The following is a 26,262-nucleotide window of genomic DNA, read 5'->3' as shown; positions in this document are numbered from 1 at the left end:
ACACAAAAATATTACCTGAAACTTTGGCACATTTCACTTAAATTCTAGAAGAATTCATTGAGATATTCTAAAATGTAATCACACAAAGGTGGTTTTTCCCCCAAAAAAGGTCTCTCTGGGCCTTTCCTACTCTCAGAAACTTAAAACATACAGCATATGGGATGTGTGAATTCTGTACTACTAATAAACGTGAATTAATATCAGCTGTGAGTACATACAGTTACCTAATAAAGCTCTTAAAAGCAGCAGACTGAGGGTTGATGCAGAGAGGCACTCTGTTTCCTTTCTGCTGTTCCAGAATGAACTGATGAATTATTTCTGTACATAGGGGAAAAACACAGAACACCACAGAATTAACACTTTGCTCCAGTGAAATGCAGTGTAGGCTGGAGGGAAACGCAGCTTCCTCCACTGCAAGTACAATTCCACAAGGATAAGAGAATTCCAGCTTCCCTGAATCGATCCAATGCCAGACTCACCACACAGATTCACACAGAACTCTTCTTCCACACTGGAATAAAGTTATATATGAAATAACCCCTAGTCACCACTGTAACACTGAACTGGTGATAACCAGTTACGGGTTAAATCCCAGTTTTACGGTATAACTAATGGCAGGTTTGGCTGCTCCTCTATGTGGTGGGTGCCAGGACTGAGCTCCATGCGATGGAACTGGTTGGCAGGAACTGCTGAGGGAACATATTTCTTGTCCCTCTCTTCCTCTGCAGTCATTTGAGCTGCCACCAAACAGAGCCCAAATCCCCACCACTGCTCCTTGGATTGCATTGCTCTTGTTAAAGCTCTGCCTTCCTCACTGGATCTGGTTTCAGAAGCCACAAAGTCTGGTTTATGGCCTTTTTGCTGTGATGGAATCAGACTTCAAATCTCCAGTGTCACAGAGCAACTGCTGGCCTGGCATTTAGTAACCATGTGTGGCAGCAGCTTCCTCTTCCAGGGACCAGGACTTATTCTCCTCATTTCACCTGACTGACAGCAGGCTGCACATCCTGCCCACACAGGACTAAGGGATGGAGCAGGAGGATAAATGCAGATGCAAAGATAACTGCTACTCACCTTTCACCTGCCGAACAGAACTGAGGTTCTTCTCAAAAGTGTCATCAAACTTGGGGTTAGTGATGGGCTCAAAGTCACTCGTATAAACTCTTCCAGTAGATGTAGAGAAGCAACATTTACACATACAAGTGTGGTATCGCAACCGCCCTTCATCGAGGTACGGGTGGGCTAAGGCATCCTTAGCAGATATCCTTTTGGACTGAAACACGGCATTTCAGGAAAACAGAAGAAACCAGTCAGAACATTTGCAGAGCTGCTGGAGCAGCCTAAAGAACATTTACTCCTCAACTAATCCTGAGTTGGTTTATAACCCTCTATCACGTTAAAGGATTGGCTCGTGTTAGGAAATGTTCTGGATCTGCAAACCCTGCCACTAGAGGGGAGGTTCTGCTTAGAAACCAGCAGCAGCAGCAGCACGGGGCTGACTCTGACCCTCCCGTGCCAGAGCTGCTGACAGAAGATGCTGCCGATGGGATTTTCAGAAACGTGCTTTTCAAGAGTTCCTTCCCCAAATAACCTTCAAGTTGTGACTCTATAAATCAAAACAAGCCCTAAGAATTTAATGTTGGCAAACGCGGCATTTTGTGGGTCTGCAAAACATTGCAGTGTGTCCAAAGTGAAACACAAATGTGAGCATCACTGATAACAGTTCAGGATACGGCATCTGGAGCTCTAAAACCCACTTTGCACATCGAGCTTCAGAAGACAAGTGGTGAAGGAAGCGCAGGGAAGACAGGGCAGAGCAGGGGCTGGAACTACAAAAGCTGCTTCCACATTACCAAGGAGTTTTGTGCATAACCTGAGCAAAGGATCAGTGAAAGAAGAACACTGCAAGGACTGGGGCAGAATTGCTGCTGAGAGTCTGTAACCAAATCTGTTGTTACAGGTTACAGAGCAAAAGCAGTGGCAAAGCTGGAAGGAAAACCCACATGTCCCAATTCCCAGGGTACGTTTGAGAATCAGCACTGCTAAAGGGTCATCCTGAGCCTTTAAAATACAAACCCACAGGTATTTAAATGTGATGTAGGAACACCGAATCACAGCATTGTAAGTGTCGAGGGAGAAAGGAAACTGCTGAAGTTTGTTGACGTGGAAGTTATGATTTAACATCTGTTTTGTGCAGTAAAATGATCTTAAGGTTTAAAATACTAAATGCAAGGGGCGGCCTTCTGAATGCTCCATCAGGTACAGGCTTCCCCTGCACAGCGTGGCCAATGTCTGATTTCATCTGAAATGTGGGGGGTCTGCAGGAATGCAATAATCATCGATTCCGGTACCAGTTTTGTACCATGAGCCCGAGAGATGAAACCCACAACCCACAGCAGCTCATTTTCATTAGCAAAGCAGATGCTGGGTGGAAAGCGAGATCCTGTTATGTGACTGTGCGGATGCAGAAGGAATCTTGTGTGTGTTGCAAGACCACGAACACCCACGTGTCTCTAATTAGAACAGCAGCAAAGGATCTGATGTTCTGCTACCTACACCTCGCTGGGAAAAGCGAGCGTGAGTCACCAACACCCTCATCTTTCACACCCTGTCGCAGCTTCCTTCAGAAGACCAATAGGTTTTCAATGCAAACCCCCATTCCAGTGGGGAATTAACTGACCCATTCCAAGATGATACTTTTTATGTCTTTTACAGACCAAAAGCACCAAAAAATGCATGTGGAAGAAGCCAGTTAAAGCAGTTCTTTACTTAAAATACTCATTTAAGTAGCAGGCAATAAAAAGTGTTGAAAGAAACAGTATTAGAAGTAATTTTAAATCCTACTTACTGGATCAAAGACCAGCATTCTGCAAAGGAGATGAACTGCTTCGTGTGTAGCTTGACTGGAGAGTGTATATAGGACAGGAAGAGATGGCTGTAGGGGAAATGGGAGACAGAAAACACAGAGAGTTGTCCTGTCAGATCCATCAGCAGCAGAACGCTGTTACCACCCGTGTTATTTTACAGTTACCAAGGACAAACTTGCTGTTGAAAAGGACATTCGCTGCCTAACGCTTCCCAAAGAGACCAAAACCACTATTTACAGAACTCAGCAATTCTACTATGGATCCAATTGATTTTTTTTTTGCCTTCGTTCAGATGCAGTCCCTGAACAAACCTGTATTTTGCTCAGGGGTTCATTAACCCCATCCTTTCCTGTATTCCATGTTCCTGATCTTGGCCACTGCCAAATTAGGGATTGTTTTGCTTTTCCTTACTGCCACAATCCATATCTGGCAGTGACATCCAGCACAATAACAGTGACCTTCAGGCATCAGCATTCTGCACAAATAGGCCAGGACTAAGGCTGGAGGGTCTGGGGGAGCAGGAGGGGGTTCATTGGCCTCCCCCTGGTTTATGAACCATGTGGTTCACACAGGCTGGAACAGGCCAGAAGCTGGGGGCAGCTGCAGCGTGGCTCCTGCTCTGGTGACAAACACAGCTCTGCAGATCGTGGTCCTCCTCTGTTTCCTTGCTTTGCTCACACTCACAACAGCCTGAACAGCTGAGAGCTTCCAGTTCTAGCTGAGAGTGAAAAGACCTCGTGGTTTCATCCACATGCTGGCGCAGAAAGACAGGACAGCATTCCTTACTTACAGAAGCTCTTGCACTCAACACAAACGAAGGATGCACTTCTTTTGCTACACTTAATGCCCCTTGTCTGCCATTCCAAGAGCACGTGGTTGTACAGAGCTTTTGGAACAGCCTGTTCTTGACAAACTGCAGCCAGGTCCAAAGCCAGAGATCAGAAACAGCCCTGACAGGAGCTCAAGCAAGGGCAGAAGGAACTGGTAAAAACTGAATTGCTGTAAGATTGGGTTGTCATGGAAGCAACGGTTGGGTCTGGTAGCAAGTCGGGTGCATCCCAGTGGATCTCTCTCTTCCATAGAGAATCCAAGAGAATCCAAGCACCACATCAGGGAGGGAATGAACTCCAACACCTACTTTTAGAAGTGGGTCAGTCCCTGACTGCCAGGGAACTCCAAACCGCTCCTTACAGCACATGGGCACGTGGGAGGAGACGCTCCTCCTCCTGCTCCAGTGGAGCAGCACTATCGGACCACTTCCATGGAGTTTGAAGTGAATGCTTTAAACACAAAAGTGACAGAGAAGCCTGCTCAGTTTGTGAACCTCCCTGCTGGCAGCACACACGGGGCGTGGGGCTGTACCCAGGAACGTCAGGCATTAATCTATTTTTACATGAAGCACCAAAATGCTTCACCCCCCAACTCCCACTGGGCTCACCTACATCGCGTAAAAATAGCTTGTGCGGCAGAGGGATCGCCAGTTCCAACTTGGTTTTCTCTCCCTATTAATCTAATAAAGAAACTGGTAACATTTAGCTATTTATAACCACCAAAGCCTCCATTTCAAAAGATGAAAAGCCATGAATTTGCATTCAAACATGAAGTGTGCTTGAGGCTGAAACCAGAGAAATGCCATTCAAGAGATCACTTCACTGCACCATAACCTCCTATTTCCAAGCTGCAAACGAGCTCCAGAGACTGCTCAGCTCCTGTGGCATTCCATGGAAAATGAACAGTGTTTTCCTCAGCAAACACAGAACTAACTGCTCATAGTTTATTTCCTATGACTTGGTGCCTATGGAGCATTAAATCTCTATTGGAAATGTTTTAATCCATTTTACCTCACTTGCTTTTCAGTATTCCCATCATTTGGTGGGTCAAGAAACAAAGGATTTCGGAGGCTTGTGCAAGAAAAGCCTTAGCATGGGGATGAGAAACTCAGAAGACATTAATGTACCCACCTCAGTTCTTGATAAAACATCCTGGTGTAACAAATGGAACGAAGCTAACAAATTCCAGAGTTCCTGCTTACTACTACAAGGAGCACAACTGCTGCACTTTGGAAATATCAAGCTATCATCACATTGTCACAATTTAAATCCATGCATTCTATAAAGCCCGTGGATGTGGTTTATACTGCTGCATATCTGTATATATAAGTACAGTAGATGTATTTCTCCCAGTTTCCACCACTATGAAACTTCTTTTCTTGTAAACACCTCAAGCCTTGTAAGTGCAGCACCCCAGCGCACTACAGAGCAGAGCTTCAGAGTTACAACTCCTCTAGCAAGTGATAGCAAAAAAATACACTTGATTTGTTTCAAAACTGGTAGAGAAAGACTTCAGGAAACCCTCCAATTATTAATGTTAGCAGAAAAAAACCTGTCATAAAATGGAATAGAGACAACTTGATGTAGTGAATCCGAAGTGCCAAGGCAGCAGAACTCCCACAAGTTAATAATAGAGCAGAATATACATTCAATGCTCATCTCTATGGTAACTACTATTGTGGTGAGTAGACATCCGAGAACTTACTTCAACATAAAGAGACAAACTTAACTGCTGGAAAGATCCGATGTCTTCCCAATTACACGTTATTAATTTGGTTAATTTTTACTGTCTAACAGTCATAAAAATGACCAGACTGGATGGACACATTGCTTCATTACTGCGCTATGATTCCATGCATTCCTGCACAAGCACTTCTCCATATCTATTAACAGTACATTAACCCCTGCCACTGCCACACCACAGGCACCTCTGGTGAATTTAACCTCGTTTACAGGCAGAGACAGCGCTGAGATTAAATATCCGAAGCATTTATGAACAAACACGCCACGAGAACTTAGGCAAGATGTGTGATGTGCCCCAACAGTTCCCTGCACAGAGGAGATCCAGACTGATGGGGGCTGATGGAAGGACTGTCTTGGCCAAAGTGAAGGTCAGGCATCCCCAGCCATACCTGTTTATGAGGACCCCTGAGTATATGTGCCTTGGCGCCTTCACAAGCCGTCCTCATCGCTTCCAGTGACGGCGTTCCCAGCAGGTCTGTGATCAAATCCAGCTGCAGGTACAGAGCATACACATCTGAGACCTTAGGCATGCATTATACACGTCACTATGATAGCAGGTTCTTAACTTAACTTGAGTTACATTTAAGGCATGAAAAATGGTCACAAGAAAAACCACTGGAAACAATTTTCTCAATGAGTTCCTGGAAGTTCCTGTTTCACCTCTCAAGGCAGAAATTCTCCTGTCTCAGCCCCTGCATTTCCCATGTGCTCAGGAAGAGCTTCACCAAGAGGCCTGATTTCATGTCTCTGGCTGCACGTCAGCAGCCATCAAACGCGGGTTTTATAAAGCATTAAAAAACAGATTTTGAATTTCTGGTGTTAAAACAGAAAATTATTACAAACCATTCATTCTGAATTCAACTGACCTCTTCTGGGCACATGCCATGAACCTGCGAGATTAAGCTACTAGTTCAGGTCAGAAGGAATCTCTGCATCTCCAGTTGTATCTGGACAGAAAACTTGCTACTTTCTCATAAGAGCTGTTACAAACAGCTTGATCCCGGTTGTATCACCTCTACCTTATCTCACTGAAATGCTACAGCAGCTTTGGAACTGCAGCAGATTACAGGGGATTACAAAAAATTACACATTTCAGAAGCTAATGTGAATAACCACTGCTTTCAGTACTGCCTGAAGCCATCACTTCTGATTTCAGAGCAGCTTGGGGTTTCTCCTGGGTGCAAACCAAGCAACACAAAAGCAAGTTGGAGGTTCAAAAGGCAGCAGTGTAACTGATTTCATGAAACGATGCAGTAAAACAACGTTAAAGGGAAATGTGCTTATACCTGCTGGATGGGACTCTGTGCCTGAAACAAGATTCTTCGCCCAAGTAACTCTGCAAAGATACAGCCTACAGACCAGATGTCAATAGCATTGCTGTAGTGGCGGCTGCCCATCAGGATCTCTGGAGCTCGGTAATACTGGGTGACAACTTCCTGAGTCATGTGTCGAGATTCATCTAACTCTTCCACCCTGGCCAATCCAAAATCACAAATCTAAATTGAGAAGGTAAATAAGAAAATTGAAATAACCAAAACATTTAATGCATTTCAAGTAGGCAACCTTCTGGTAACGCAGCAGGGAATTCCAAACCAGCATTTACATAAACCAGTTACCTGCTGTAACTGCATAAGCAAAGGGAAAGGGGAATGGCAGAAATTATGCTACTTTATGCCACATCCACTTAAGCTTTCTACAATTTCATTTTAAGTTACAGTATGTTTTAGTTGGCATTACAGTATTTATCATCTTGGAGATGAAATGCATCTACATTAAAATAAGCAAACAGATCTTGCCAACCTCTGGGTACAGCAAATTTCATCCCAAACCAGATTTCATTTGCTCATGAGATGCCTCAAATGTTACGGAAAGGTTCAGCCTCTGCTCACTTGGGCTTTGAGAGCTTTTAAGACTTGAACCAGAAGCATTAAGGGAACAGGCCCAAACTATCACAATCAGATGCTGAGCAAAGCCTTGCAAACAAAACTGATTATTTTATATATATTCGGCATTCATTTATAACTTTTAAAGAATCTGTGGGATTTTTGTCTTTAAAATGACTTTCAGCATTCACATTAAATGCTTTTGCTTAAAAATTCGCACTGGCTTTCTACTGAACAGCAGACACATATGGACATTTTCAATGAAGTTAAGTAGCACCTTCAGAACACAGTTGCTGTTCACGAGCAGGTTCCCTGGTTTAATGTCTCGATGTAAAATGCCAGCAGAATGGAGATATTTCAGACCTGAAACAGTACAGGAAATGAAAATCAATGCTTTTTTTCCTTTCAAAAGAAGCAGCAGCCTCTTGCTGCTCTGGGAGTTACCCATGGCTATGGCAGGAGGCAGCAGTGCTCCGATGTTCTTGTAACTATTAGAATTAATGCTTGGTACTCATTCATAATGTGAAATACAAAGAATGAGTTTCCAAGGGAAACTTACTCAAGATGAGGATGTCTTGAGAATTACCATTAAGGAACAGAAAAAAAACCCCAAAACTACATCATTTTTATTGAATTGAAAAGAAGAAAAATTACCTCTTAAAATCTGGTAAAGAAAAACTTTGACATGATCCGAGCTGAGTGGCTGAGGAGAGACGATAATCTTATGGAGGTCACTCTGCATCAACTCAGTGACAACATATCTTCAATTCATTAGTTAAGGCAAAAGCAGGAAGTTCAGCACATAATCCACTGAAACATTCACTCCTAACTCCCAGGAATCTGAGCTCTCTCAGGTCAGAGCTATCGAGTGAACAAGAATAAAGCTTCCTCAGAGGTCAAGTCTCAGACTCTTACAAGAATGAAACTGAAAAACGGGTTGTGAAAGAAGAGCTTACTCAATGAAGCAGCATTTGCATTAAGGTGGTTGCTACAGCATCATTCCAAAGTCAAATTACAACTCAAAACATTAATTAATAGAATCAATGACATCTTGGATCCTTTAGGGTTTTTTCTTCAGATCAGTAAACCATAAATTACAAACAACTGAAGTACCATCTTCACAGTGGACACCCATCAACATGGTTTAACCCTCCTCAAGCATCATATCCGCATGCATATGAACCCCAGTGATAAACCCTCTTCTGAGTTATAACAGGAGATTAAAAAACCTCAAACTTCTACCTGGAGGAAAAGCTAAAGCCCATAACCCACTGTTTCATGTACTCATGGATGTGCAGAACACAGCAATGGTCACAGATACTGGCAGGGACAGAGCTGTACATGCTGTGGCTGATGCTAAGGTGAGGATAAAGCAGGGCACTGGAGTCACACCAAGCTCTGCCATGTTCAGACAAAATGCAGCAGGGAGGTGGTGCACGCTGCCAAGCTTATGGGAAAGATCAAGGAGAGAGTGAGCCCCAGTACAGTATCTCCCTTGGTGCTCCAACTTCATTCTCAGTTCAAGGTAAAGCAGGAGTTGGGTTTGCTTTGACTTTACATCTCCCTATCATCCTGCAGGAGCCTATCAGTTGGTCCAGTGCTCTTTATAACCTGCTACCCATCAAGCCTGAAATGCAACAGCAAACCCTGACTTCAGTCAAGATCCTGGTCTTGTGTAACACAGCACATCAGCTTCGGCTGAAACTTCAACCAGTTCTTACCTTTATCACCAATTCATTGGCACTTACGACAACCTAGAGAAAACTCCCATTTTCCTGCATCTCTACCTAAGGAAGGTTCTACTTCCATCTGTTGCTCCACAAACCCTCCCCGGCCAAATCCCCATCAGCCAAAGTGTTCACCTGCCACCAGCACACCACACAGAACTTCATTTCATAAATTAAATATTGCCAACTTTTTGACCAAACCCAAAGCAAATTACCATTGCGTTCATAAAGAATTCATGAGATAAAAGCCAACCCCGCAGCACCGTAATTTCGAGTCCTCTCATTTTTCTTTTTCTCTTGCAAAGGCCCTCTTAAATATTTATACCAGCCTTTTGCATTCTGGTTTTTACCTTGTGGCTGTAACAAATCTTTGTGTTTCATTGTTAATGTCAAATATTAAAAGTAATCCTGAAGCATTACTCTGCACTTTATTCTGATCAGATTTTTGCTGCGCTACGCCACAAATCCCCCTAAATCTCAATCCCGACATAATGTCTCCCAGATGTCTCAACTAGTTGCCATGCCAACTAAAGCAGCTTAAATTAAATGAGGGCCTGAAATGGCACCTGCACCACTCCAGGTCTGTTGCGCATTAAATAAAGCTCTCTTGACAGGGGCTCCGAGGTGCCATTAACTTGAGCAGCAGCTATCTGATTATTGTCTCTAGATAATTTAATGAGGGTCTCGAAACAAGAACAGCAGCAGCACTTGCTTCATGTTCCTGCGTGTTACAAACACAGCAGCTCCTCAAACAGCAGGTACCGAGCAGGTCAATGGCTTTGCTCTGGCCAGGATAAATGTTCAGCAAAACCAACCCCCTCTGGGATTTCACCCATTCAAACAGGTCCCTGCAGTTTTCTTTCTCAAGCAGACCCATAAAACGTGCTGACACTGAGGTGGTCACTGGAGCAGGAACACGCAGCTAAGCTGGGCGCTGCGACCAGAGAGAAATTGCTCCTGACAGCAGTAATTAGGTAAGTAGCCGTATAAAATTAGAACTACAAATGTACCAATTTGCTTTGCAATAATTACCAAGGCAAATGCTGGGCACAAAAGAACTTCCCTTGCTCTGCTGACTGGGAGAGCTGCTGAGTTGGTAAATCTTGCAAAGCGACACACGTGTGAAAAAGGAATGGGGAACACTCTGTGACTGGTGTCCCCGTGCCCACTTGGGTCCTGCTCTGCTGGCCCTCTGCACACCACAGAACTCAACTCTGTAGCTGTTCTTCTGGGAAGAGGCCGGTGCTCCGTGAACAAGTCCTGGGGCTGGTGGAATGGCTGGATGCTAATGGTGGGGTGGAGGTGTCTCCACGCATGACACTGCAGGAAACAGGCTTTTTAAAAGCAGAACAAAACTCGTATCTCACTATTTTCTATAAAACAGGGACAAAAGGTTTTCTCTCATTCCAGTGTACTTCAGTTACACTTGGGTTTATGTTAGGATCACACCAAGCTAAATTTGTGATGCCACCTCTGTTCATTTCTAACTCTTTGCAGACTTCATAGCTTCCTAGGAGAAATATTTCTATAATATCTTTATTTTATATCGATACTGAAAACATGGAAAAAAAGGACCCGGTCCATGTAAAAATAGTGTAACAATTATTAAAAAATAATTAATGCCTAAATTATGTTTATTTGCTGTTTAAAATTTGCTGACTTTTCTGTTATAAGGTAAAACTACTGATATATTTGCCACCAAGTCACCTCTACTTGTGCTTGCAGAAATGGCAATCTATGGCACGTGTCCCAGAGCACAGACAAGCACTGGCAGAAGCTTTTGGAGGGACTTCCAAAGCACGGTGGGGAAAACATCCACAGTTCCAGCATTATCCAACCAGCTTTTGCAGAAACTGGAATAAAAGCATCACAACCTTACTGCTGAATAAAGCAGAACTTTAACCCCGGGCAAAGGAGCCTCGTGTTGCAGGGAACAGCCACGCTGGCACAGTTCATCCGAGCAGACATCTAGGATGCTTCCTCAAACACTTCACTGTCTGACAATGACAGCACCACACTTGCATTACCTGCACAAAGTACATCAAGCCACTCTGCTCTCATGAGTATCTAGTGAGAATCTAAGTCACAATCCTGCCTGACCCAGCACTACAAACTGCTGTGTTACCAGCTGCAAATCAGCAACCTGCAGCTATCCCCAGAGGATACTAATCCTCTTAATCCTTGAGGTCCCTGTTTGTGTGCTGGCCCAGAGGAACTCGCTCTGATGACATTTCAGATGAGCACTTAAACAAGGGAACTCTTTCTAAGGGTACTGTGACAGAACAGGAAGCCTGACCATATCCTCCTTGGTACCCCAACAGTGAAGGCATTGTCCCTTTTACAGACTGCTGGAATCAAATCTTACCTTGTCCCTGTCTACCCTCCTGCAGCCCACATATATGAGGGACTTACTCTGTAATCTGTCAGAAAACAGTTCTTTCACCTCTTAATAAGATCAGTGGGAAGGAATTACTGCACACCTTTGCTTCTACTGGTATTTAAACCTTTCCAAGTCAAGTATAATGAGGCTGGCAAAAGTGATTTCCTCTCAGCTCCTTCTAATAGTCACTTTCATGGGAAAAGTTTTCAGAAAGTTACTATAGAAACTTAGGATAGTTCTTAAAAGAAAATGTCTGCGTATCCAGGTGCAGAATTCAGCATTAAAATCAACTGCAGGAGATTTTGTAATTGGAAAAAAGAGAGCTATAAACCAGAGAATCATAGAATCATTTAGGTTGGAAAAGACTTTTTAAATCAGAGCCCAACTGTAAACCTATCACTGAAAACCAGTCAGAATTAACAGATATGGCAGCTGCAATGAAATACTTCTTAGATGCTCTAGCAAAATCTGTGAGTCACTCTTGACCTCTAGAAGTGCTGTGCTTTAAAGCTAGGCCAGTCCACCCAGGGAAGCAGGCACACAACAGAACCAAACATCATCCAAGCCACCGTATGCTTCTCTTCCACCAAGGTAAGTTGATGATTACAGGGATAAGCCTTGAACTTCAACTTAATGATGAACTCGATGAATATAAAAGCCTAAAGTTCACCAACAATCTCTTTTTCATTTATTTTATCAAGGCAACACCCAGAATAATATATGCTCCATTATCTACTCCTTTTTGCACTAGGTGATGTTGGCAAAATATCAATACCTGTATAATATGCCGAGTGCTCAGAAAGATTTTCAATCTAAAATGTCATTATACATTCAAATTATATCCCAATCTAAGAGTTTGCAAAGAATTTTCATTCTAAAACAGAAATCTCACTGGATTTTAATTCCTTTATTCTAATGAATTTAAGGGTCCTAAGTGCATTTACTGCAATTATTTCAGAAGAAAGGACAGAGAAGGCTACACAAAGCAAGTGCTCTCTATTACCAATCAGAGAGTCAGGAAATTCAAATAACCTGAAAAAAAGACAGCTCTATAAAACTCTAGTCAGAATGACTTCAGATCAGTTAACCATGAAGGAAACGAAGATTTTGGGTTTGTATTCAGAACTCGGCAGTAGCCGAGCTCATAAAAACAAGCTTTTCCCATTTAAAGATTCTTGATTGTACAATTACACAGAAGGAGTAATCCTTAACCTAGATCTGATTTATAACTCATATGACTTGTTATAAAATGAGGCCATTGAACTAGTGCTAATAATCAAAATCCAGTTTTTGAGGACTACTTACATGCTGTTCATATGCAAGGAAATTCAAAGCAGAATTTAAGAGCTTTAACTCACATTCATACAAAAAAGCTCTGCTTGAGCAATATTTTCAACCAAAGAATTTGGTGATCCATCATGCTATACTTCAGTTAAAATCACCAAGTTTAAAATGCACCTCCTTTCTTCTCCAATCCATTCAAGGTATTATAAATAAATCAAACCATATTTCACAAAGTTCAGCTTATGTAAAAATACAGAATGACAATTTCCTACCCATTAAATGGCCACTGGAGCGGGTCACACAAAACAGCAGCAAAGACCCACCAGTAATCAAAACCAACCTGCCAAAGTCTAATCACGACAGCTACACTGATGCACGCAAAGCTCCACTGGAGACTGACACCAACCTAATGAAGACTGACACCAACCTAATAGAGTTATCTGTAGGAGTCTGTGGACATCTGCGTTCCATTTTTATAAACCTAACTGTTACCATGCACTCAGGTAACAGAAAAAGCTCTCAGGTCCCAATCACAATTGTATTAAACCCATATAATTTTAGAATATAAACCCAAATCCTCCATCAGAACACTTTATGTACGCTCCTGAATATACGTGCATACTTTTTCAGATGACCATTGACTGGCAGGTATCTTACTTCAGCTTATGGCAGCCATGTCATAATGCCCTGCCTCATTCACAGAGATTCTGGTAACAATTTTGGTTTTGGGAAGTTTTGATTTGCACCATTTGGTTGGGAATTCTCACCTGGAAAGACTGCGGCTGAAGCTGTGAAAGGAGCAGCAGTGCAGATGAGATAACACATAACTGAATATGCTTCAAGTGAATATGATTCAAGTGTTCACTTCCAGCAATTCAGCCCTGAGTTTAATTTTCAGTGTTTGCTTGTGGGGTTTTCCACAGAAAGCACAGCAGTCTATTAGCTGACCTCAGCTGCATGGCAGATCCCTGGACTGAAATGCTAATTTGGTAATGGAAATGTCAATGTGTTGGGATATTTGATTATCTGCTCTCTAAAATACCACTTTTACTAAGGTCTCCAAAGGATATTTTGTTCCTAACGGCATGTTGTAAAAATATCTGAACAGTTTATAAAACTCTGCAAATAATCTTAACACTCTTTTGGGCAGGAGTCTGGCGAAGAGATTTTTTCCTACACACATAAGAAATAAAATATAAACAAATAATCTCATTCAGTGCAAATTAGAAAGTTAATTCATTTTTTATTAGCTAAAAGAGGTCTCAAAAACAGCTCTTAGCATGTTGAATTTTTAGAATAGCATAAAGAGGAGAGCAGACAGTGAGATTAATCCAGGCAGGCAACCTTTATTAGGATTCCTGGTGTGTGGCTAAGAAAGTCTCTGAAGAGAAGAGAACTACCCCTATTTAAAATACCTTTTTGCTCTAAATCTCACACTATTTCTGGATACTTTCTGCATCACATAAATCTGTACTTAACTCATTGTGGTAAAGTTCTTGCAATTTAAAAACTAGAACAGCCTGCTCTGAGTCACAGAACTTCACTTCCAGCTACAGTCAATAAGAACCCACCCTGAATTTTCAGTATTAAAAAATGCTGAATTCCCAATTACAAACCCCAAATTAACCCAAAGTTTAAAAAAAGAATAAAAGAAACCATGATATTCTCATTTCAAGTTATGTACTAAAATGCAGTTTGGTGATACAGTCACCCACGGACAGTGTGTACCTTTGCACCAGTGACACGTTAAATAGCACATCTATTGGTGTGAAATTTGCTTTCTTGAGCAAGACAGAGGCTGAACAAGGAAAGCCACAACCCAGCTACTCTGCTGAAACATCTCTGGAAAGTCGTGGTTTCAAAGCATGTGACAGCAGCACTCTGAAAACACCAGAAAGTATCTTAAGGGACTAACAACTGAGAAGAAGTTAATGACTGTTTTGGGGGAATCACCATTAGTAGCAGCAGTATCTGTTGGTACATACCACAATGCCCTGCATCTGCTGGCTCTGACATCTTCAAAGCTTCACGTTCAATCCTGCACCATTTCACCTCCAACTTTAATATCAATTAAGAGCTCTCGATAGTATAGTTCACTTCTTTAAATGAAACTGTTCAGGTATAGGCTCAGGGGTTTTGTAGTTCTATTTCATAGATTCCACCCACTAGCTGCAGTTTCTAAGCTAATGAAAATTACACCTACCTCAATTAAGATGCTCTATTTTATATTTAGGATACATTTCTTCAAAATAGTCAATGTGTGGAGGCTGGAGTATGTCGAGGGCAGAGAGTACCTAGGAAACACCACACAAGTCAAGACCCATCCCAGTCAAACAAAACCAAATCCCTTTCAAACAGACAGTCAGACTGTACCTTTCTTACAGAGCTTTATTCCATCCCACTCAGACAGACCAATATTCTATGTGCCAGAGAGGTGAATTTAATAGCCCAGCAAGTCAGGTGTTCTGTACATTCAGGGTATCTCTCCCTCTTTTGTTTTAATTCAAGGAACTTTTCCCAGCTGTCCAAGTACTACCTTAAAAGCATTCATTTGTCTACCCAATACAAATTGGTTTACTTCAACGTATATACAACTATAAAGTATTTGAAAGAAGTAATTCTAGCAAAGAAATGCAAAAGCAAAATACATTACACTTTGTGCCTTTCATCTTATTTAAGAGTTCTGCTTCCACACGGGAATTACAGAACCCAAAGTTGTTCGCATTCTGAATGAGAAGCTCAGCTTTTTGTGCAAAGCAGAAAGGTAGAAAAGCAGCAGCTCAGAATTTACATCCTCTCACAGGAAAAAAAACTACCTTGGTGTTGTCTTTTAGATCCTGTCCTAGGAATACCTATGACATTCAAGTGAAGTACACACACGTCAGTGGTTATCAGGCTCATCCTCTGACTGCTTACAGAGATGCTTTTATTTGATTTTATATCCCTCAGTAAAACCTTCTCCAGGACAAAGACCCTGGTGAGGAGCAGTTTAAGGCACCATTTCAAGAGAAATCTTGTCCCAGCATCCAAGGACTGGTGACAGTGGTGGTGGGGGGGGGACTCTGCAGCCTGGAACAAGCTGGCAAGGCAGTTCACCTCTTTTGTACCCACTGACACCAGCACTGAACCCAGTGCTAAACCACAAATAAAATCTTTCTTGGAATACAATACTCTCAAGATAAAAAAGGATAAACTTTAAAACAGGAGAAACAACAGATCCGTGCTTCCTGACCCCATTCTGCTAGGAGAAGACAGTACTCCCAACACACTCACTAATGCTCATCAATGGGGAGGTTACCATATCCATAGCTGCACTCTTCCCACTCCACTAGAATGGAGAGAGCAGATAGAAAAGCCAGGGAGAGGAAAATGGAGCAAGAAATAGCTTGGAAACGAAAGCATCTCCAGCTGGCACAGCTTTGTGCAGACTGACATTTATCTAAAGCCTAAAATAAGATTACGTAGAAGTGTCTTGTCTATTTGCAAACATTTTGGAAGGGAAATTATGAATATCCTTAGATTCTTGATAATTCCATTTTTGATAGTGTTTGCAGTGGTAACACCTGAGTTCCAAGAAGTCTGACAACCGTAAAATTAGAGAGCTTTTAAAGCATTTTACATATCCTGTAACTTAAAAGAAAGAGACTTCTGTTACAGATGGCTCCATTCTACAATTAGGATTTATCAAAGACTTCAAAATTACTTTGATTTTACTTACATTGTCATGCTTAAAAAAACACAACATCTTCAGCTCCCGGAAGACCCTTTTACAGGAGACCAAATTTTGGAAGACGTTGGGCATCTTTTTGAGTGCAACTCTCTTTCCATCGCGTGGATCTGTTACTGACCTAAAGAAGAAAAGATTCAGAACATCACACACTACTGTTAGACAATTCTTCTAAATCAGAAAACAATATTTTAGCGTTCTTATCATCCTCAGTTAGACGGTGAGTCAAAACAATGTGAGGACACTTCTAGGGACAAAAGCAACGAGCAAAGGGCATTATGCACCATCCTGCAGAGCCTGTGTTGAATGCAGTGGGATCCTTCCTTCATTAGAAGTATGTACACACAAACCCCATCAAGTCTGCTGGCTGAGAAGTGGCTGACAATGTCCTTCAGTGCACAGACTGCCTGTCACCAGTGTACACTGCAGCTCCAAGTCAGATTAATACCTTGAGCCGAGGAGTGATCTCCTTTACTTCCCAAAACCCACCTTATTAAGAGTAAACCATTTTCTCAGTTACAGAGATTTGATTTGTCAGATCTACTGCTGCCTTCTTCCTCTCCTAAGAGGGCAAAAACTGTAATAATCCCATCCTGACAGAACACTGGCAAGTCTATGACTATTACTTGATTTACCACTAAATCACTTCACATCTGGACAAGCAACAGCACACGGTAGCTAAGTTTCCTCAAATGTAATCCAGGCATGATACTTGTCGTTCTCTCACAGAGCTTATGGACTACAAGTACAGTAGCTCAGAAACTATAAGGTGCTTTGCACATGGCAAGTATTTCAATTTAAAGTAATTAGATTCTGAAAATAGAATTTTATAATGAGAACCATAAAACTAGAGCAAGGAGATTACGGTGCCTCAATTCCCAATCTCAGTTTTTAAGGTGAGGCTTCTCAAACCTCACCACAGAACAGGGTTTCTAGATCTCCACTTGTCAGGAAGCCATTTTTTCCTGCATATTTTTATCGGGATGATCAAAATAACTTTCTTCGCAGTGCAATGCCATAGCCATGTAAGAATCCACATCCAGCTATGTAGCCTGAGGACTACATGTGTCCTTAAAAAGCTGCTGGCTTTTCTACCATGCAGCTCCCCTGCAAATCACATGGAAGGTTCTTCTTTTGTCTGAACAGAACCTGAACAGCTCTTCTAATTCACAACATGTTTCTTGCTTTCTCCAGGAGCTTTGCCTCTTGCCTTTAGCAAAAAAATGGAATGGAAACTGGAAGCACTGCAGCAAATCCCCTGTTAGTGCAACTCAGCACTCACCAGGGGCCAGGCTGCAACATCCTCCCTCACCCTACAGTAACTCCGTTCAGAGACGATGATCATCTCGATGCATATGTCTGCAGAACAAGGTACTATTCATCAGGAGCAGGCACATTTCAGGCTGGCCCGTGGCTGTGGGATTACAGCAGGGACAGGTTCTGAATGACACACAGCAGGGCCCGTAACAGGCAGTGCTCAGTCATATGGATTTGATCCCGGCATGAGCTGAGCTCCCCTCGTTCACAAGGTCAAGCATCACTGATCAACTAATTAGAGGTGCTCTTGCTTTATAAGACAGCAGCTCTGGCCCCTGCCCAGCTTGGAAAAGGAAGCCACAAACCTCTAACCTGTAAAAGAAAACCTAAAACCTGCCACTTCCTGGGAATGACACAGCTATGTTCTGGCTACTAAAACAAAGTTGTGACATTTTAGTCATGAAATCCTCAGCAGTTACACTGCAGATGCTACTGGATTACTTATTTTCCCCTTTGGAACTGACACTATCACAGGTTAACACGCACATAACATCTCAGAATCAGCTTTGAAATTTTAGGTGGTTTTGACATTAAAATTCGATCACCAGGTCAGACGTGCAGTATAATTCACAAACCTACACGAAACACACAGGAAACTGCAAAAGCACTGGAACAACATGCAGTAATCAATAAAGCCAAGTTTCCACTCGGTGGTTTCATTTCTGATCCAGCCTGGGGAATCCTCTGTTTGGTACCCAAGGATTTGGACACCACCTCTCCTCTCCATGCCAAACATCTCAGAGGTCGCATGTTTCAGCAGCCGCAACACAGCCTTGGGAATCTGCACTTGAGACATTTTGGAGCTATTTTTAATAACCACCTTTTAAACATATTTCCATTTAGAAACTTCCTGTCTGCCTATTTCCAGGTCTCATAAATATTATAGCAGCAATTGACAAGGAAAACATTCTAGTATCTGTTACTAGCTGGAACCACAACACACAGGGTTTCAAAGTTTGCAGGGTGTCTTGGTAATGTTTTGGGGTAAAGCTCACAAAGTAGCATTTCTTGTTATTATTCATGCCAGGCACAGCCGTGCCTGTAGCTGGTAACAATATAACCCTAATGACTGTGAGCGCAAGGGCACTAATTTCACGCCACGGTGAGTTTGCTCTCTCCTAACTCAGGGTAGCAGCTCCTGGGGCTCAGCGCAAGCAGTGCCACAGAACAGATTCAGCCCTTTGCTGCTGAAAGGCTTCCTGGGTTGAGCATCCCAGGATCTGTAGCACAGGGGCTGTCCCATCCCTATCAGCTAATGAGCAGCTCTGAGGGCAGCTTCCCATACCCAGTGAAAACCACCCTGTTCAAACGTTCACCTTCATGCCTGTTACCTGTCAAACTAAACCTCCCATCAATTATTCAGGTACAACATGCTTTCAGTGCATGTACTAAACAAACATCTGAGTTTTACAGTTACATATCTGTTCACATAGTTCTAATAAAAAGAAATTTAAAGTAAAAATGGCTCACATCTTCAATCTTAGTCTAAAAATCAAACTTTTAAAAGCTATAACCTACACTCATGTATATTCTTAGGTAGTGCCATACCTCCATACCGTTACCATGAGACTTCAAAAGCTGTCTTTTTAACTGAATTACAGATTAAAATGCTCACTTCCAATTCTTCCTACAAAGCTGTGCTACCAGCATCAGTGGAGAGGATACAGGTCAAGACTGTGAAGGTAACATAAAATGTGAATCCAAGACACAAGTTCAGAGTAAGTCACCTCTGAAGTTGCAATAGACAAATGAAAATAGGCGTGTCTGGAAGTTCACTGTAAAAATACATCAAAAATAGGATTTTGGATGGATTTGAAATGCTTTCATACCCAGGAATACTAAACTCTGTTAAGTCAGAACCTAATCAGGCCACTGATACAGGCCAACGCCAGTGCCCTGTTAATTCCATTAATTCCTACACTTCTCCCGTGGATGGAGCTGTCCCACAGCCTTGGCAGTGAGAGGGAAAGATTTGATAAAAGGGTTGATCTTTAATCAAACACCACAGACCTCTGATTTATTCTGACAGCTCCCACAGATTTATTGCTGCTCATTTTTACTCGTTGTGGGACCCATTTTAAAAAGAGCTAAATCAGAGCTCTCCAGGCTCATCTCAGCTGTGTAAGCAAGGCTGGCGTGTCAGCTCGCTGTGTTCTCAAATGCTTCCACACAATAAGAATTGATTTAGGTGAACGGTCTTTTCCTAGTGCTCCTGCTGCAGTCCCTGGTCAAGGAATGAGTTAAGTGAGGTTGCTGTGGCATTTAATATGCATTTAAGGCCAGTTCCTTTTTTCTTTTAAATAACCCAGTTCTACAAACAAGTAATGATCACCTGCAGTATCCAGCTTGAAAGCAATTCCTCTGCTCTTCCCCCATAGCTGCAATGATTTCACACTGCTCCTCATCTCCTCACCTTGGCTTGTGAGCTTTCTGCCACTCACCAGCAATTTCACTTCAAGGGGCAGCACAAAACTAACAATCAAAGTTATGAAGATCAGAAGTGTCAAGAGTGCATTCCAAGGAAGAGGGAAAAGAAAGAAAGAGCCTGTCTGTAAAAAATGGTACTTACAGCATCCAATAAAGATGCTGCAAATGTGGCTTCGTGTTTGTGTGCAGTTCCTACTTTGATACTAGTAAAATAATTATTTATAGCAATATGCTATCAGGTCACATATCCCCAAGAGAAACTAGAAAAGCACAAAAATCTCCTAGGAGCTAATTGAGAGAACAACTAGAAAGGCAGCTTTACTTACTGCTGTTCTCAGAAGAACACATTTCAATTCCCTCCTCTGCTTTGTTAGGCTATTACACCCTAGGTGAATCTAGCAGTGAAGTGAGCAGCAGGCAGGGAATCTGTCCCTCACTCGGCCCGGAGTCAACGGGGAGCTCTTTTCAAGCTACTACTGAAGTCTGCAAAGGTTTCACTTATTAACCATCAACTGCAGATGGGATAAAGGGATAAGAAACCATGATTTAAACCAAAAATAACTTGGCAAAAATATATATATAGGTATGGGGCAAAAAATAAGTTAATAAATATAACTGGGGGGGGATATCAAGGAAGATAGTTTAGCTTTAATTATGCTGTATGATAAATATGATGGCAACACCAAGACTACTATGGCCAAAATATTTGAGAAGGTTATTTCTCTGTTCTTGATTTGTGAATGGATTTGATACCGTGCTGTTATTCCATACCGTTTGTTTCCTCTGCAGCAGCACTTTGAGCAGTTTCACGATTTTTATAAACATAACAAAAATTTTCCCTCAAAAAGAGGGGAAAACAATACAAACATGAAAGTGCACAGACGGAGATTCAGGGAAGCAAGAAAATTTGTGCTATTTCAGACTCTTGCTTTTGTTAAAAAATCAAATACCTGTGTATTTGAATGCTTAACACAAGACTGAACTGTCCCTCTTGAAACAGTGCCTGGTTTTTCTACACACACCAAGATTTTGCAAATCCTCAAATGAAGTTGAAGGTTAAACTTCCCGTACCCAACCAGGATGTATTATGTGTGCTCTGGACTAACGCTGCAAGGCACTTACAGACCATCTTGTTTAATTCTCCCAGATCTAGTTGTGCATTCACTGATAAATCTAAACCTGGCTCTGAAATGAGCCAGGAATGGGGACTTGCATGTACAGAACCACAACCGAGTGCCCTGTTGTAGAAGGCCCACTCTTCTACTCATCAGAAAACTTGTTTCTTTGCTGATTACACATAATGTAAATACGTCTTCTTATATTTAAGAACTACATAAGATATTTAAACAAGAGTCTGACATGAAACATATCAAGAAGGAAGACACATTACAAATCCCATCGCTTCTACTCACACTGCGGGCTAATCACTCCAGAAAGAGTAAAATGTTAAAGAGTACTAGAGCCACAGGCAGGATTAATGATACAATCCAGACCTCGAGTCAAAATGTTTTCAATGACAATTCTTATCTCAAAGAATCCTTGCAGGCATTTGGCCTTCTCAATTACGTACTGTAAGTCTTCAGCAACCCTCTACCACGTCAATGGCAAATTCTGAAGGTGGAGCCTGTGCCAACAGTGACTTTTTCTCCCTCTGAATCCAGGTCAATGCATACACATTGTTCTGCAGTTGCAGCTGGTAGAAAAACAAGTTTGTGACTACTCCATGGCAATTATTACACAGAAACAAGATAATGAAAGAACGTTCTCAGAGGTGGTGTGGGAAACTGCTGATGGAGTTTGTTCTAAGGGAAAGTGAACCTTCCCTTACGTTTATAGAGAGTACCTATAAATTTACATCAGGATTTATCAGAGGGGAGGCTCACAGGATTACTTTCCCAGTTTTTCTTAGTAGTCATGAACTTTGTTCCACAGTTGCTTGACTCTTAATCCTGCAGTTCTTCCAGAAAGCCTTACTCTAGAGCACAGAGCAAAGCTGGTCCTACAAGCGTTTCAGCTGCTCACCCAAGCTTATTTGATAGGCCACTTTTAAACAAAATAATGCAGCTCATACTGAAGGGCACGTGATACTTTTTCAGTACCGGGTACTGCAGTCAAGCACATCATGGAATGTCTCAAACCACATTTGAGCATGGGATGAAATAAAATAAAATCATTTAGAAAAACTCACAAACCCAGAAGATTCCCAAGAGTGAAGGGAAAGGGCAGGGAGAGGGTGCGCAGTTACCAAACTGCTTACCTGGGATATGTGTCATCTCCAAACATGGACTGAAATAAATGTTCCTCTTCCAAATGGTTCCTGAGCACCAGTGCTTGTGTTCACCAATGCACAGAAAACACACCTTAAAGCTCTGTGACAGTTCTTAATGGAAGTTATTCAAATGCTGAAGCATTTTGTCTAACTTCAGTAGCCTAAAAGTCACTTTTCCAGCCAAGGCTCAAAGCGTGGCATGCCGAACCCGGTGTGAGGCTCCCATGTGGCCCTGCAGACCACAGCACTGGCACTGCGCAGGAGAAGCAGCAGCTCAGGAATGGGGCAGACAGACAAGACTGCTCTGTCAGGAACAATGACAGCTTCAGCATATGTCAAATATGATCTGAGTCACCGTGGCTCTGCCTAGTCAATAAGGAGAGGGAGAGGTGGGAGTAATCTCTTTTATGGGCTCTTGGATAACACACGAACTCTTTCTCTAGGAACACCTCACCCCACCAGTTAACTGCAGGGAACCAGCTGCAAACAAAGCCTTCCTCACAGATAACTGGAGCTTGCTGGTTTGAGGACACAAATTTCCTACATGAGCCTTTTCTCCCTGTCTGCCAAGCCTGAGCTGTGATCAGTGCAAGGCACAAACACACCAGACCCTGTCCTGTTAGCTGAGTGACTCCAGCCTCAGCTCCCCTCGGGTGGGACTTGATTGGTCCCATCAGAAGGGAGTGAGGTTTTGCTTCTGTTGGATTTTTCACAACAGGACAGGTTTAGCATACACACCCAATTAGCATGGTATTATACCCTGTTCTACCCTCTGGCTGTACATGCATTGTTGAAGAGATGCAGAAGCTGATACAATCTTGTTTAAAGGAGATATCCGTAATCATTTTAGCTCTAAGTTTTAAAGGAAAAGCCACACACAGATAAGTTAGAAGGAGAAAACTATTACAGCAGAGCAAACACTTTTCAAAAACCTATTTCCAATTGCCTTTTGAGCGAATAAACAAGTCCTGAATGACTTAATATACACCAGCATTCCTCCTCTTCCTCTGCTCTCTGCGAGGAAGCACTACTAAACTCCTTCAGCAGCACTGGGGAGAGAGGGGGAGGCACTGAGAGTTTTCCATCCAGATGTTGTTTTGTGCTTTCTCACCTGCCTGAAGTGCAAAGTGTCCCATCAGCTGCGTGAAGACTAAAGAGCAGTGCTCCACCCAGAACTGGAAGCCTATTGACAAGCCCTTCTCCCCTGACTCACCCATCCCAGCTTCAGCTTCAGCACCCACTCACACAACAGATCCGCCTGATACTGAACAGACAGGAGTCATTTGCAGACTGATATGGGTTGATAAAAGTTGGGTGAAGGTGTTCACAGGCAAAAAGTAAAAGCTTCTTAAGCTTTTAGACATCTGGAACCTGCCATAATCTATTCTACCCGCTAAATAGTCTCCCAAAATTTAAGCAAGTCAAGTAGGTTTCACATCCAGGAATCTGCATTTGTCCATGTCTGTGAGTGATACAGACAACAAACAGAAAATAAGTTCCTTAAGGAGATTATCAAGGAAAACAATTTAATTGCCTCACAACCAATGTGAATTCTCAGCATTTTATTAAGTTTTCTCAACATACTCTACAGAATACTTAAAATAGTCACAGAAATAGTCAAAGGTACTAACTATACTGTAAGTTATTCCAAATAGCCACATCTTTCCAACACATATTCTTGGTCTTTTAGAGGCACAGGATTCATTTGGGGAAAGGAAAGACTGAATGCAAGCTCACAGACAGAAGGGATAACTTTCGGCTGAAGAAGACACGAAGGTTTACCTTCCACTAAAAGGTATTTGATGTGAAAGGGTTAAGCAACTTGTTCCTCATACCATACTTCAAAGGTATGCTTCATTCCCTGTGCTCAGCTGCCAAATGCAGACCTCTCCAGAGCTCCTTTTTCAACCAGAGATGTCCTAAAAAGCCTTTTAATGTTGCGTTCTAATCACACCCTCAAGCATGTGCGCCATTACCACGTATTCTTCAAAAATCAGAGCTAAAAGCAAAACTGATTACTGCGAGAAATCTGTCTCCTTGAACAAAAATTGATTCAGAGTGTCTTACTTAAAAGAAAGGATAGAAAATTAAAGGGATACTGTTACGGTTAATATCTTTAAAAATGTTTCATTTGTCTTCCCTTCATGGAAGCTTAAAATTGAAACTGCTTTCCAAATCAAATTTATTTCCCCATTTACACAAAATTTTCTGGTCATGCTTGAGACCTTTTTATTTACTTCTCAACTGCCTATATGAACCACAGCTAGAGTCAGTTCTAACACTACACAGGACATTTATTCCGATAGATTTCTTAATTCCAGAAAAGATTTCTTTTTTTCAGTCAATGGCACAGGTCTGTGATGTTCATAAATACATAACATGCAACAAACATACAAATCTCCATTGTATTTTTGTACTTTCCTTCTTGATTTTGAAAGCATATACCACAATTACATGAACTACTACATTCCTGGCCCCATTCGCTGACCTCTATTCCCATCCCCACCAGCCAACCAAGGAAAATCCACATGAGAAACCTTCTTCTCCATGTCCAACAAGCCTCCAGGCGTTGGCACAGTTCCTAGAATATTTCTGCACCTCCATAGCAAAGTAGGTTAATAAAGCCTCTGGTCACATCCTCTAGACAGATACCCAGTTTCCAGCAGTAACCATCCCCAACCCCTCCAGCATCACTGCCAGCTCTCCCCTGTCCCCTCGCGCTCCCGACCACCCTCATCCCATAGGGGGACAGGGACAAAGCAGAACAAGGAATAGTGACTGAACTCCTTTTTGCCTCCTGACTCCAATGCAGCTGCACAATAAGCCCTGTGAAGCAGCACCATGCCTCATCTCAGTTAGTATCTCAACACTTCATCCTCCAGGTGAATCTATCGTGTCTCAGTCACTCAGTTTTTCACCACCATCGTGTTTGGCTGTTGGCCACCATATGAAGAAACCCAGAGTATCCAAACCAAAGTCTGCAACCAACATTTCAAACATAGTACTTCAAAGCAATTACACTCCAGTGCTCTCTGCTACCACCGTAGGAAATGGTTGTGTCTGCTGGGTCAGTGTTCAGCCCATGTCACCGCATACAAGGCAACCAGACACCAGGTTTTCTGAGGCTTCCTCTCCACATTTTACTCATGTAAATCATTGTAAACTGCTGCTGTTTTACTTCCTGTATAAATATTTCTATGTTATCAAGCCTGCACAGTCATTCCTTCTTTGAATTACTGTAGGAACAGCAGGGACATGTCAAAACACAAGTGTAAAATAAACTCATAACCTGTATGATCCAAAAAGCCTAGAAGATGCTTTGTTACAGCCATGGGATATTTTTGGAATGGGAAAGAAGTGCTTTTAATTTTAGTGTATGTTAACGAAGGTTTAAGAAAGATCCACAACTTACAAAGAAGGGAAAAAGAGATAATCAGGCTCATATTTATTAACAGGGAGTTTAAAGAGACATCATTCTCCCCTTACTATGAACCAGTGAAGTGAATGATCCTCTGTCACATACCATCAAGCTTCACAGTGCTGTAAGAATTCCACTTATTTCCTTGGCAGTTTCGATTACATCGGAGCCATACCCACTCCTTTCATTAGATTCAAAAGGCAATTTCAGAAATATTAAGATCTTAGAGTGACAGACTAAACCAGACAGGTAAATAGCACCTTTGCGTTAATAGCCTGCTGAGAGCAATGCAAGATGTTCTGCCACGGCTGCGACAGGCAGGATGTGCAACCACTGCCACTTCTCAGCTTGTGGGTAATTCTATGAAACTGTCTGACTTACCAATCAAAT

General features: G+C 42.2%; 1 protein-coding gene across 4 annotated transcripts in view; it reads right to left on the bottom strand.

Annotated features, from left to right (window-relative positions):
- Positions 1–26,262, bottom strand: part of NLK (nemo like kinase) — a 43,467-nt gene that overhangs the window by 1,983 nt on the left and 15,222 nt on the right. For 3 of the 4 annotated variants that reach the window (XM_080630056.1, XM_080630055.1, XM_080630054.1), the window contains 9 exons: positions 16,433–16,562; positions 14,953–15,008; positions 7,978–8,084; positions 7,601–7,686; positions 6,727–6,936; positions 5,830–5,931; positions 2,849–2,935; positions 1,075–1,273; positions 225–318 (listed from right to left, as the gene is read on the bottom strand). In XM_080630056.1, coding sequence (XP_080486182.1) covers positions 225–318; positions 1,075–1,273; positions 2,849–2,935; positions 5,830–5,931; positions 6,727–6,936; positions 7,601–7,686; positions 7,978–8,084; positions 14,953–15,008; positions 16,433–16,562 — 1,071 coding nt within the window. Of the gene's footprint in view, positions 1–218; positions 319–1,074; positions 1,274–2,848; positions 2,936–5,829; positions 5,932–6,726; positions 6,937–7,600; positions 7,687–7,977; positions 8,085–14,952; positions 15,009–16,432; positions 16,563–26,262 lie in introns of all 4 variants that reach the window. The other variant, XM_080630057.1, reaches the window with a different exon arrangement.

The sequence above is a fragment of the Psittacula echo genome (assembly GCF_963264785.1).
Source record: "Psittacula echo genome assembly, chromosome: 15".
In the NCBI taxonomy this organism is placed as follows: domain Eukaryota; kingdom Metazoa; phylum Chordata; class Aves; order Psittaciformes; family Psittacidae; genus Psittacula; species Psittacula echo.
The sequence above is the reverse complement of the archived record's forward strand: the minus strand, read 5'-3'. Positions and strand labels throughout refer to the sequence as shown.